Below are 14,613 nucleotides of genomic sequence, written 5' to 3' on the forward strand. Positions count from 1 at the left end.
AAAGCATTTACAATATAATGCAGAAAATACCGGCATGGAAGGGAAAGAAGTAATACATAGAACAGATAAAATACATCAAGTTGAATATAAGGAACTTGATTGAAAAAATGAAGCAGAATGCATTAAGATACCAGCCTATCAAAACTCTTTAACAATTTTCTAAAATCAAGATAGGAAGAGACCTCCAACATAATTTTTCCAAGCCAAACATTCAATTTAGCGGCTTGAAATGAGAGGGTTCTCTAAAGGAACTTCTTATAATCTCCTGTTTTGCATTGTGTATTTGCTGATTGTACATCAATAAAATATGATTTACACTAAATCAAATTTTAATAAAACTTGAAACATCTCACAGAATTCTTAACAGGCTTCAACTAAATCTTCCCTCGACAAGAAAATCTCAAATACAGAAGAATTTTCCAATCCATGCTCAACCTACTTGGGAGTCAAAATCTGGAATAACCTCACAGAGACAGTTAGAACAGAACCCAACCATGTCCTATTCTGGAGGAAATTGAAACTTTACTCTTTGATAACTAATTCCAACATGATCTCCGCAGGAAGGAAAATTGAAAACACTACTCTCTACAACAGCGGTCTCAAACACGCGGCCCGCGGGCCACATGTGGCTCTCCAAGGTTTTTTTGCGGCCCGCGGTCTGGACTGGATCATTCCCTTCCTTTTGGAGCAGCAGCGGGTCTGGCCGGTTCATTCCGTTCAAAGCCGCGGGTTGGCGGCTCCTTGCGCTATTCGCTCCTGCATCGGAAGCTTCTCTGACATCACAACATCAGAGAGGCTTCAGACGCAGGCGCGGATCTCGCAAGGAGCCGCCACCCGCGGCTTTGAATGGAATGAGCCGGCCAGACACGCTGCTGCTCCAGTGGCGTACCAAGGGGGGGCGGTCCGCACAACTGGTCACCCTCCACTGTTCTTCCTAGAGTGCGGCTTGCGGCTCGTCTACAGCAGGGGTGCCCAACTGCTTCCCTTCCCTTCTCACCGCCGGCACCATGCTCTTTAAGCTCCCTGCTTCTCTCGCCGCCCGACCTCAATTCTGACGTCGAGAGGACGTTCTGGCTAGCCAATCGCTGCCTGGCTGCCCGGAACGTCCTTTCCGACGTTAGAACTGACGTCGGGCAGAGAGAGTTGGTCGGCCCCATGGAGATCTCGGCCTGTTCCCGATGGCGCCAGCAGCAGCCTATTCCCCAGCAGCGGTGGCATGGGGGAGGGCAGGAAGGAAGAAAGAAAGAAGGGGGGGGACAGGGAGCCAGAAGGAAAAAAGAAAGAAGGGGAGGGGGGGACAAGGAGCCAGAAACAAAGCAAAAAATGGGACAAGGAATCAGAGAAAGACAGACATAGAAAAAGAAAGAAAAAGTTGGGGGAGGGGATGAGGTCTGGAGGAGAGGAAGCATACAGGAGGCTGAAAGAAGAGAAGAAATATTGGATGCACAGTCAGAAGAATAAAGTGCAACCAGAGACTGATGAAATTACCAAACAAAGGTAGGAAAATGATTTTATTTTCAATTTAGTAATAGAAATGTGCCAGTTTTGAGAAAGAAAAGATATTAAACTTAAATGTGAGTGCTGCAGAAAAAATAGAGTACTTGGAGGGCCACAGAAAAAAATAGTTAATGTCTTATTAAATAAATGACAATTTTGCATAAGGTAAAACTGTTAAAGGAAAGTTTTATAAACTATAAAGAGTTTAACCTCATGCAAAATTGTCATTTCTTTAATAAGACATTAACTATTTTTTTCTGCGGCCCTCCAAGTACCTACAAATCCAAAATGTGGCCCCGCAAAGGGTTTGAGTTTGAGACCACTGCTCTACAACTAATAGCTACATGGCCTTTTCATGTACCTCTCTTATTTTACTTAGTACGATCAGATCCTTCCCTTTCTTACTTTCCCTCTCCCCTTCCTCCCCAATATGCCTTAGACTCCCTTTCCCACTATAGGTCGCCTAGAGCCTGTTTTAGGTTTGCGCGACGCACAAATGTTAGATTAGATTAGAATTAACTTGTGCAAGAGGAATTGGGTTATTGGCTTGACAAATTAGTTGAGAACCAGGGAAGTTGGAGGTTCAATTCCTGCTTCTGTCACTGACACAACATAGAAACACAGAAACATAGAAATAGACGGCAGATAAGGGCCACGGCCCATCTAGTCTGTCCACCCCAATGACCCTCTCCTACCTTTCTCTGTGAATAGATCCCACGTGTCTATCCCATTTGGCCTTAAAATCAGGCACGCTGCTGGCCTTAATCACCTGAAGTGGAAGACTATTCCAGCGATCAACCACCCTTTCAGTGAAAAAAGAATTTCCTGGTGGACCAACCTGCGACCCTACGCAAGTCTATTTATTTCCCATTGCCTCCAATATTCACGAAAGGATTGATGCAGAAAGCTGCGCATTAGAGCCGCTGACTGTACAGCTTCTACCTCAATCTTTCTGTAAAATATTGCTTGTGGGATTCAATATTTGATGAGGCCCGAATAATTCGACCCAAGTTGAGCATGAAACAACTGGTTAACAAGCTAAACAGCACTGATAATTGGCAATTAACATCTAATAATTTACACTAATTGGCACTAATTAGAAGTTACGTACACAACTTTCTAAGCGCATTCTATAAAGCGGTGCGCCTAAATTCCAGTGCATGAATCTCAAAAGGGGGCATGGCCAGGGGAGGAACATGGGCCGATTGTGGACATTCCTAAAAGTTAGACCCACTGTTATAGAATAACAGCGCACAACTTAGGCGTAGGTATTTAGGCCTTATTCCTATGAATGTTGCGCTGTTACTGCTGAAAACTGCACTATGGTTTTATAAAAGGAGGGGGTTAATGAGTTTTTAATCATTTTTTTAATGGCACGGTAAATTACTGCGCCAATTAAAAACAATTAAGTGAGGTGGCAGTATGGCGCCATTTATAGAATCTGGCCCTAAGTGCACATACAAGACCTCTCACCAACTAGGACATAATCATACACGTGGCACCCAGTGCAAAAAGAACTGGATAGCACTGATCCAGTATCCTACTAATTATTTCTATAGCGCTACCAGACATATGCAGCACTGTTTTTCAACCTTTTTACACCTATGGACAGGCAGAAATAAAATAATTATTCTGTGGACCAGCATCGGTCCGTGGACCAGCGGTTGAAGAACGCTGGGTTAAGTTGTGGGCCAGACCCCGCCCATCTCTAACCAATCTCCACCCCAGACACCGCCCCCATAATAGTACTAATTGCACCTTGCACGTCCCGTGCCTCATCTGGAAGCCTTCCCTCTGACGTTGCAATGTCACAGAGAAGGCTTCCGGTTCAGACGCAGGATGCCCGTAGGAGCCACTGCCCGTGGCTTTGTGCACTGAATCAGTTAGGAAGAGGGAGCTGGCTCGAAGATAATGCTGCATTGATTGCACTGTGGACCGGTGGCTCGAAGATAACGCTGCATTGATCGCACTGTGGACTGGTGGTTTTGGGCCTGATGCACATGCTGGCCCTGTGGACCAGCAGGAAATTTCTGCATGGACCGGTGGTTGAAGAACACTGCTGTAAAGTTTTTATCCCACAGTTTTTACTTGTTATGTTTCATTTTTTAACAAACTGTAAACCGAGTTGAGCTCCTTAGGGAGTAGACTCGGTATATAAAATGAAGATTAGATTAGATTAGTCCCTGTTTGAAGGAATTTACAATCTAAACAGACAAATAGGATGCCATGGATACAGTTAAGGGGAATGGTGAACCATTTAATTATATAAAGATGCTAAGGGTAGAGAGGTACCAAACTATATTAATATAGTGTCCCTTTATTGGGTATGTTTATGCTATTGTAAGTTTGCTCTCAATGAGTTGCAAATGACCTAGAATTAATCCATGGTTAAGAGTTAAATCACGGGGGGAGGAAGTGATGTCATCGTGCTGTATGGACGGGTGACTGCTCAGCTCCGTGTGCCTCGAGCCTAATTTGCATTGATTTCCCTCCCTAAATAGCAAATTCAACCTTGCAAACTGCAGATCTGCGAGCAGATTTATTTTGCAGAGTCTGTGTCTTTATGGCACAATCGGTCCGTCGGATGCAGCTAAGATGGCGCCGAAGGGTGAGGATGGGCCTACACCGCCGCTCATTGTAGAGCCTGCGAGTGGAGATCTTTCTGATTTGCTGCTGTCGGACCCACTGGCTGAAGTGCGATCTCTGTTCCGGAAAATACGGAAGATGAAGGGGCTCCGGGGTGAATTTACAACGCTGGCAGCCAATCTCCGTTCTGAATTGTCTTGAGCTGGGCACCCGTGTGAGAGATCTGGAGGTTCAATGTGATGAACACCATGCAGCTCTTGCCAAAGTTGAGATGCGCTCTAAAGAATACAGGTGCAGCAAAATTATATATATGATAAATTGGAAGATTTAGAAAACAGGAGTCAGTGGAAAAATCTGAGGATCCGGGGAATACCAGAATCAGAGCACTTTCTGGATTGTGAAAGAGTTGCCCTACAAATAGCATCTTTACTATTGGCTGATGGTCCAGAGTCCGGACCCCTACCAGAGATCTCTACTGAGTGAGCGCATTGAGCTTTGGCGGCCCTTCAGGGGAATAAACCCAGAGACAATATTGTTTGCTTTAAAGATTTTAAGATCAAGGAGGCTATTGTGCGGAAAGCCAGATCGCTTGCTGTGCTCAAATGGGAGAATCTAGAATTTGAAATCTATCAAGATCTGGCTGCTGTTACTTTATGTCGCAGAGCAGAATTGAAGCCTTTACTTCGATATCTTGTGGACCAGAAAATTAAGTCCCACTGACGCTACCCTTTCGCTCTCCTTTTTAATTTAGAAGGTTCCATGTGCACTGTACGGTCCCTTTCAGAGGCCTCACAAATCTTTCTTGAGGTTCAGTTCACGGAGACCTCACCAACACCATCGGGTCGTATCTCTGAAGAATGCCCACGTCGGGCAGAACCTTCACAACCTCGGTGGCGAGTCCGACGAGAGGGTGGTCGTCTGAAACGCCATTTGCCATTGACCAGGAGCAGCGCTCTCTACCTGGCACTTGATGGGGATTCGTCTCAGGACCTTTGATATTATTTCTTATCTGCGCTTGCAGCTTTCCCACTGTTTCAGTGGTGTGTTTATCTCCTGTATTATGGAGTGTTTTGCTGTTTGAGTTATTGAACAAATGGGGTTGGATTTATATAAATATATTGTGGATTCATCAAGGGAGGATATTGGTGGGGAAAAAGAACCCGATGTTCACATACAAAATGGGGGGAACATCACTAGGGGTCAGTAACCTGGAGAGAGACCTGGGAGTGATGGTAGACGCAACACTGAAGGCATCGGCGCAATGCGCCACAGCCTCTAGGAAAGCAAACAGAATGCTGGGTATCATTAAGAAGGGTATTACGACCAGGACGAAGGAAGTCATCATGCCGCTGTATCATGCAATGGTACGGCCGCATCTGGAGTACTGTGTCCAGTACTGGTCGCCGTACCTCAAGAAAGACATGGCGGTACTTGAGGGAGTACAGAGAAGAGCGACTAAACTGATAAAGGGAATGGAAAATCTCCCATATACCGACAGATTGAAGCAGTTGGGACTTTTCTCACTGGAAAAGCGGAGACTTAGAGGAGACATGATAGAAACCTTCAAGATCCTGAAGGGCATAGAAAAAGTAGACAGGGGCAGATTTTTCAAATTAAGGGGCGCCACAAGTACAAGGGGGCACTCGGAGAAATTGAAAGGGGACAGGTTTAGAACAAACACTAGGAAGTTCTTTTTCACTCAGAGGGTGGTGGATGCATGGAACGCGCTTCCAGAGGCTGTAGTAGACAAGAAAACATTAAATGGTTTCAAAGAAGGTTTGGATAGATTCCTAGAAGAAAAAGGGATTGGGGGGTATAGATAGGTATAGACCATTGCTCAGGCAATGGGCCTGATGGGCCGCCGCGGGTGCGGACCGCTGAGCAGGATGGACCTATGGTCTGCCTCAGCGGAGGCAACTTCTTATGTTCTTATGGTTTTTAGTTTTGAGATTTTACCATGGTTGGTATTTTCTATGCTGGCTGGGAGGGCACATGGGGAGGGGCCCTTCGCTCCCTTGGGTTACGTGGGTGCACTTTATGTGGGTGTTCTTGTGTGTGGTTACTATGGATGGGAGAGGGGGGGAAGTTCAGGGAGGGAGTATGGGGGATGCTATGGGGACTGTGGGTTCTTGATAGAGTGTATTGTGGGATTTTAGTTTCTCTTTTGAGACTATGGGTGACCTAAAATTATTATCTATAAATGTGTGGGGTCTTAATGTTCCCATGAAACGTCATCTCCTTTATAGGGAACTAGCTCATCAGAGGGCCCAGATTGTGTTTTTACAGGAGACACATTTGTTATCTAAACATGAAAGAGTGTTACACCCCTCGGGGTATTCAACCATTTATTTTGCTTCTAATCAACATCAACAGAAAACTAAGGGAGTAGCCATTCTCTTTCATAATAGCTTACAGGTTCAGGTGGCTACAGAACTGAGGGATCTGGAAGGTCGTTATTTACTTCTGGGGGTCACTATTGCTCATCTGAAGTATACCCTTTGCAATTTATATGCTCCAAATGTGGGTCAAGGGGAATTTTTCACACAACTTGATGAAATTTTATACCCTTATATTGATGGTTTCTTATTAATGGGGGGTGATTGTAATATTGTCCTAGACTCCCAGTTGGATAATTCTTCTCGGAATTCCAACTGCCTTGTAGATCGTAATGGGTTTCAACGGCTGCTTCTACATTGGGGGCTACAAGATATTTGACATATAAAACATCCTGGGGAATGGAAATATACTTTCCATTCTGCTGTTCATAACACTGATTCCCGCATTGATTATTGTCTGGGAGATGGTGTCTGTCGAACAGTACGATGTTGTGAGATTCACTCTACGATTTTAACGGATCACTCTGCGGTTAGTCTGCTGTTGACAGGGAGAGGGGGGCTCTGTAAGATCACACAATGGAGATTTAATGATTGCTTATTGGCAGACCCCGCCAAGGTGGTGCAACTGACAAAGGATATCATAGATTACCTTGAATTAAAATATATTAATGATATCCATCCCATACTCTTGTGGGAGGCATTAAAGGCGGTGCTTAGAGGGAAAGTAATTGCTTTTCAAGCTCATACTCAGAAGCTACGAACCAGGAGCGGGCTAAAAGGAAGGAACTTTCTGATCTTGAATCCCAGGTCCAGGGGCGGTGAAGAACTACTCAGGAAAATGCTCAATTGGCCAAATTACGATTGGATTTGAAAAATCTTGAGCTGGCTAACATTGAGGTGGCATTATATCAGACACGGCAGGAATACTTTGAATTTAATGATAGGGGTAGTAGACTTTTAGCGCATAGATTGAAAACCCGGGCCATTCACAATGATATTTTGGGTATTTATGCTTCATCGGGTGCCTATTGTACTTCGGTCTCAGATATGGGGAAAGCTTTTTTGCAGTTCTATAGTGAACTTTATCAAGTTCACCCAGCCTCCCTAGATCAGGATATAGAGGATTATTTAGGACAACTTTCGCTTTCGGCTCTGTCTGAGGGAGAGACAGCTCAGTTATCTGGACCTATCACCGTTGCAGAGGTGGAAGAGGTGGTTCTCTCTCTCTTTAAATACTGCCCCTGGGTTGGACGGGTTTACTAATAAATTTTATAAACCTTTTCAACATTTATTGGTGCCCTTGTTGGTGAAAGTGTTTAATTACATTACATTACATTAGGGATTTCTATTCCGCCTGTGCCTTGCGGTTCTAGGCGGATTACATTATAGAAGATATCTGGACAGTTCCAGTTGAATTACATTTCAGGTTAGGAGTATATTACAGTAACAGTAAAGAGTTATGATACTTCAAGTTCACAGAAGATAATACTTGTCACAGAAGTTATTACATATGACAGAAGATATTGCATTTTGCAGAGGTAATACATGGCAACTCGATCGTTTAAATCAGGTGTAAAGTAGAAGAGTTACATTACATTTTAGGTCACAGACAAAGAGATAGTATAGATGGGTGTTTCCGAAGTCGTTGGTTGGGAACTCGTTGGGTGGTGGTTAGAGTGATGGGAGATATTTTTTGAACAGTAGTGTTTTTATTTCTTTGCGGAACTCTTTTATGTCTGTTGTTTTGGTCAGTAATTTTGAGATGTCAGAGTCTATTTTAGCTGCCTGTGTCCCCAGGAGGTTGTCGTAGAGTTTCTTACGACAAGTTCCGTTGAGTGGTGGATAGGTGAAAAGGTTCTGTGTTCTCCTTCTTCTTGGTGGGTGGTAGTGATGGAAACGATTAATTAGGTAACTGGGTGCCGTGCCATGGGTTACTTTGAAAATGAGACAGTAGAGTTTGAATTGTGTTCTTGCTTTTATTGGTAGCCAGTGAGATTCTAGGTATGCATTGGTATTGTGGTCGTATTTGCTGAGTGAGTATATGAGTCTGAGGGCTGTGTTCTGGATGGTCTGTAGTTTTTTTATTGTGTTGGTCGGGCAAGGTAGTTTTGATGATTCCCATCCGTTACCTCAGACTTGGCGTACGGCGGCTGCAACCTTAATTCATAAAAAGGGGAAAGATCCTACCTCCTGTGCGGCCTATCTCATTGCTTAATGTGGATTATAAAATTTTTACTAACGTTTTAGCTTTGAGATTGCAGGTCTATATGCCACAACTAGTTCATCCTAATCAGGCGGGCTTTATTGTCTGGTGACGGCCGTTTGATAATATCAAAACCGCTTTACATCTAATGTGGCATGCTCGTCGGGAGGGAATACCTGCTCTTGTTTTGTCCCCCAATGCTGAAAAGGCATTTGATCGGGTGAGTTGGGTATACTTATTTAAGGTGTTGCAAAAAAAAAAAAAAAAAATGGGTACTGGACAGAGATTTTATGGATGGCTCCAATTATTATATGATGCCCCTTTATCCAGGTTGAAACTTAATGGCACCTTGTTGTCCGCTATTCCTTTGGCGCGAGGGACGCGTCAGGGCTGTGCCCTCTCTCCCTTGCTCTTTCTATGGAACCTTTCGCGAGCCGGATTCGTCATCAGGGGGATATTTTTGGGATCCAACTGGGAGCACAGCAACTCAAAATTTTACTTTATGCAGATGATATTTTGCTTTTGTTAGCTTTGCCGGATGGTTTTTTCCCGTCTTCTATCTCGTAAGGTTTTTGCTTATATCTGGCGAAAGGAGCCCCCGTGGGTTCGCCGGAGTATTTTATTTAGATCTAAACTGGAAGGGGGTATAGGGATTCACAATTTTCATTTGTATTATCAAGCTGCCCCCTTACAGGAAATAGTGATGTGGCTTACTTATGAAGACCGCCCGTGGATTCATATTGAACAATGTTTTAGCCCCCAGGTGTCTCTTTGGATGTTAGCTTGGATTCCGGGAGACCGTTTGCGTGCGGCGTTAAAAACATCTAATCCTTTTCTGCAGGTGGTTCATCGGAATTGGTATGTCCTTTGCAGGCGGATGTTCCCGGAATGTATGTTTTTCTCTCAAATGGCAATTGTGGCGTTGCCTGCTACTTCACCAGGTAGAGAGAGAGTGATTCGCAGTAAGTGGATTCCTGCAGGCCTCCGGACCTTGGGTCAACTTTGGGAAGATGGGCAGATTCGTCCCTTTCAGGAATTGCAAGAGGAATTTGGCTTGGAGAATAGAGATTCTTTTCTCTATAGGCACCTGCGTATCTTCCTATCTCAGAGGGCTTTTTGGGAGTTATCTTTGGGGGAGACTTGGCTTGAACAGGCTTTTCGGGCAGGAGAGGGAGAGTTTCTAGAGTATACTGGGCCTTATTAAAAAGAAAATCACCGCTAGATCCCTACAAAGCACGATAGGAGAGGGACATTCCAGAGGGGAGAAGGCTACCTAGTTGGGACCATATATATATATAAAAGTTTATTTAAATCTACATTGTCCCTTAACTATACAGAAAATGGTTTTAAAATGTATTATAGGTGGTATTATACCCCTAAGCATTTTTTTCCCCATTTTTCATGTGGGTTCTGATCGTTGTTGGCGAAACTGTGGGAAGCGGGGAGATTTTATACACATCTGGTGGACCTGTCCTGGAGTGAGACCTTATTGGCAGCGCGTGGGTTGCTTTTTAGTTCAGATCTTTCATAAGCATTGTTACCTGTTGCTAGAATGTTGTTTACTTTACGTGAGAGTTCCTGGTTTGTCAACTCCTGAACAGAAATTGGCGGCCTTTGTTTTTACAGCTTGCCAGACTTGCTTTGGCGCAGTGTTGGCGTACTCCTAGGGTGCCTCCTCTTCAAAATGTTTACTCTCATTTGGATTATTTACATTTAATGTCCCACCTTACTGCATTGAAGCATAATACACTCTTAGCTTATCATAAGATTTTGAACCCATATCTCCAATGGAGGCAACACTCTACCTAGTTTTGCTTTGTGAAATCGGGGTTTTGGAGGGGGGGAGGGGAAGCTCTGTATCTCTCATTGTTTTGATTTTTGCATTTTGTATTGCCTTTGACTATGTTTTGTTGTCAAAATTTAAAAAAAAGAGAGTTAAATCACAAATCTCCAAATAAGCTCTGTGGTTAGAAATTTCCCTTTTTAATTGGCCTAAAAGCTAAAAATTGAACCTGGGTGCACATAGGTGGAGAATATTATGAATTTAGCACAACCCCCCCCCCCCCAACACACACACATACTAACCTCCAAAGGCTGAGCATGGTAATGGTCGGTAGGATCTCTCAGCTCTGCTGCCTCTTTCATTAAGCGCTTAACAGCTTAAAAAGAAAGAAAGAAAAGTAACCAAAAGTTTTAGATAAAATCAGAAAACTACACATACTACTGAATCATTTCTCCTCCTTTCGAGAGCCATTTTTAAACCAAGCTGCAACAGTGATATAAATGTTCTTAGTGCTGGACAAAGAAATGGCATCAGAATTTGGTACCTTAATGAAATGGTTGTCAGATATGTGGCTCTCTTTTTCCTAAGCTGTATCAATTAAACACATAAATGCACATTAATGAATGTCAATGTGATTTAATGCATATTAAATACCACAGACTATTGTTTTTAATAGGGCCTATTTATGAACTATGAGAGCAATTTTATAATTGGTTGCCTAGATTAAGAGGACAAAAAGGTAAATGCCTAATTGCAGCCTATTTTATAAAGGCACATAGGTGTCCATGTGTCTTTATAAAATACTAGTATAAATCATACACAAGAAAGTAAAATGTGCCCAAATCATGGAATCGCTCCTGCCTGTGCCAATTCCAGTCTCAAAATGGCTGCTGCGACCTCCTGCAGCAGTCTTGGCAGCCATGTTGACTACAGGGCCAGCAAGAGCAGAAGTGACTGGGGTTCATTCCTGCCCCAACTAGGTCACTAGACCACCAGGGTGTGTAAAGTAGGCCACGAGAGTTGGGAGAGGGGTCCTCTTTTGTTTGAGGGGAGGATGAGTTTTGGCTGGAAGATATCTGTACATTTTCAGTCGAAACCAAAACCCTCTGAAATGACGGAGGTGATCAGTGGAGTGCCACAGGGCTCGGTCTTGGGCCCAATCCTATTCAACATCTTTATAAGGGACTTGGCAGAAGGGCTTAGGGGTAAAATAACATTATTCGCCGATGACGCCAAACTAAGTAATGTAGTGGGCAAATGCACAATAGATGATGTTTCAATGCCCGACAACATGATGCATGACCTACTCCTACTGGAGCGCTGGTCTAGGTCCTGGCAACTCAGCTTCAATGCCAAAAATGCAAAGTTATGCACCTGGGCAGCCAAAATCCATGCAAGACTTACACCCTAAATGGCGAGATCCTAACAAGAACTGAAGCAGAACGTGACCTAGGGGTGATCGTCAGTGAGGACATGAAGGCTGCCAATCAAGTGGAGCAAGCTTCATCCAAAGCAAGACAAGTCATAGGTTGCATACACAGAGGCTTCGTCAGCCGAAAGCCGGAAGTCATTATGCCATTATAGATCCATGGTGAGGCCCCACCTGGAATACTGTGTGCAATTCTGGAGACCGCATTATCGCAAGGATATGCTGAGGCTGGAGTCGGTTCAGAGAATGGCCACTCGGATGGTCTCAGGACTCAAGGATCTCCCATACGAGGAACGGTTAAACAAATTGCAGCTATACTCACTCGAGGAGCGCAGAGAGAGGGGGGACATGATCGAGACGTTCAAGTATCTCTCGGGCCGCATAGAGACGGAGAAAGATATCTTCCTCTTCAAGGGTCCCACGACAACAAGAGGGCATCCGTGGAAAATTAGGGGAGGGAAACTACGAGCTGACACCAGGAAATTCTTTTTCACAGAAAGGGTGGTTGATCGCTGGAATAGTCTTCCACTACATGTGATCGAGGCCAGCAGCGTGCCTGATTTTAAGGCCAGATGGGATCGTCACGTGGGATCTATTCACAGGGCAAAGGAAGAGGAGGGATCTATTCACAGGGCAATGGTAGGGGAGGGACATTAGGGTGGGCAGACTGGATGGGCCTTGGCCCTTATCTGCCGTCTATTTCTATGTTTCTATGAGGCTAAATTCGAATTTCGGGCCGACTTTGGAGCTGACACCAACATTTGGTCAGCTTCTAGTTCAATATGCATGATCATGCAATTTTATAAAGCAGGTTTGTAAACCGCAGCTCTGCCTGTGCTCTATCCTGGAATACGCATATACCAATTGTGTGTACTTTGGGGTGTGCAGTAATTTTTTAAGAGGTAATATGGGGGCAATTTCATAACTAGGTGCCCCCATTTAGATGCTCTGAGGATGTGTGGTGGGAGATTATTCTATAACAGCATCTGGGCATCCAGATTCCGATACAGAATACTAGCATAACTCAGCATCTGACGTGCACTGCGGTTATACCAGCCATAGATATGACATAATTGCAGATGCATACATGTGGCAGGGCCACGTAAATTACAGGACTCTATGACCAACGCTGCCCATGCTCTCTCTACTTACGTGCGCATCCCCCCTTGCATCTTTTTTTAACATCTCTTTATTATGCAAACAGATAAACATACAAGCACTGCCATCTAGAATAATACAATACAGCTAACCCCTCCGCCATATGGGGGTCCGAGCGCTTATAACCCCCATGCTGTAGTTAACAGTGGAATCCCATGAAGAAAGGACCAGATATGCAAACAATGTAATAACTCTAACCACCAACAGGTCCTCAACCCTCATTCCTCCCGTCAACTCCCCCCCTACAACCATTAGAGAATATTACTGTGCAACAGCAGGTCCCCTTGCATTTCCAAGCTCTATCTATGTGTGCCCTTACAAAATAGCGCTTAGATCCCCCTGTATACCTACCCACAAAAGTGGTCGTATTCTGTAAATTTACAAGAACAACAGGTGCGTAAATTCTAGTTGTGCAATTGCCCTTCAGATGTGCATATATAGCCAAATTCTCTAATATTGTCTACAGCAGTGTTCTTCAACTGCCGGTCCGTGGACCGGTGCTGGTCCGCAGAAATTTTCTGCCGGTCCACAGGACCGGCACCTCCATCGTGCCCAAGATAGTGTTCTGCAGCCGCCGGTCCACAGTGCGATCAACACAGCGTCTTCGGGCTGGCTCCCTGAGTGCTGCAGTGCACAAAGCAGTGGGAAAAGGCTCCTACATGCATCCTGCGCCTGAACCGGAAGCATTCTCTCTGACATCGCAACGTCAGAGGGAAGACTTCCAGATGAGGTGTGAAGAGCCGCTGCCCACAGCTTTGTGCACTGCAGCATTCAGGCAGCTGGCCCGAAGACACTGCGTTGATCGCACCGTGGACCGTCTTGAAGATAACACGGAGGGGCAGGCCAGAAGGCAAGGCACAGCATAGAGGGGGAGAGAGAGAACGGTAGAGGGAATGCTTTAATTTTTTTATTTAGTGATTGATTTACATTTGCTGTCTGTTCAAGAAGAAATGCATTTGTTTCTTTTCCTCTGGGGTTGTACTGCTTGCAGAGTCTTGCATCTTAGAGTTTGTTTGTAAATATTAGCACTTTTAGTTTTTGGTCCTGTATTTGCATGGGGTTATTTCTTTTCTGGTAGGAATTAATGTTGAAAAGCAAACAGTGTGCTTCGTGTATTTTAATTTTGTGGTTAACCATTATGTGTTGTTAATACGAGTATATTGTGTGTGTGTATATATGAAAAATGAATGGGAAAAAATGGTGTTACAATTAGTACTATTATGGGGGCAGGGTCTGGGGTGGAGATGGGCACGACTTAGCCCAGTCCATAGGTGTCAAAAGGTTGAAGAACACTGGTCTACAGCACAGAAGTCATATTATCAAGACAATATTGTTAGTATTAGCCAACTGTTTTCAATGGCTAAAGTATTTCTTTTACACTTTTACACTGGCCCCATCATCAGATCCGGTTAAATATATTTTGGGGGTTTTTTTTGCAATTATTATAAAGTGCTATATTTCATTAAAGTATTTATAAACTAAACTGGTCCCTTCCCGATATGAGCAACTTTAAGGAAAAGATAAGTTTACTTTATAAATACAACTTTAATGAAACATTACTAGTATTGTCATAAGAACATAAGAATAGCCTTACGGGGTCAGACCAATGGTCCATCAAGTC

The 14,613-nt window shown here is 44.0% G+C and overlaps 1 protein-coding gene across 5 annotated transcripts in view; it reads right to left on the minus strand.

Moving 5' to 3' along the window:
- UBE2J1 (ubiquitin conjugating enzyme E2 J1) overlaps window positions 1–14,613 on the minus strand; it is a 65,067-nt gene that overhangs the window by 36,066 nt on the left and 14,388 nt on the right. For all 5 annotated transcript variants that reach the window (XM_033938840.1, XM_033938836.1, XM_033938839.1 and 2 more), the window contains exon 2: window positions 10,708–10,781. In XM_033938840.1, the coding sequence (XP_033794731.1) occupies window positions 10,708–10,781 (74 nt within the window). The remainder of the gene's footprint in view (window positions 1–10,707; window positions 10,782–14,613) is intronic.

The sequence above is a fragment of the Geotrypetes seraphini genome, chromosome 3, assembly GCF_902459505.1.
Source record: "Geotrypetes seraphini chromosome 3, aGeoSer1.1, whole genome shotgun sequence".
Lineage (NCBI taxonomy): Eukaryota > Metazoa > Chordata > Amphibia > Gymnophiona > Dermophiidae > Geotrypetes > Geotrypetes seraphini.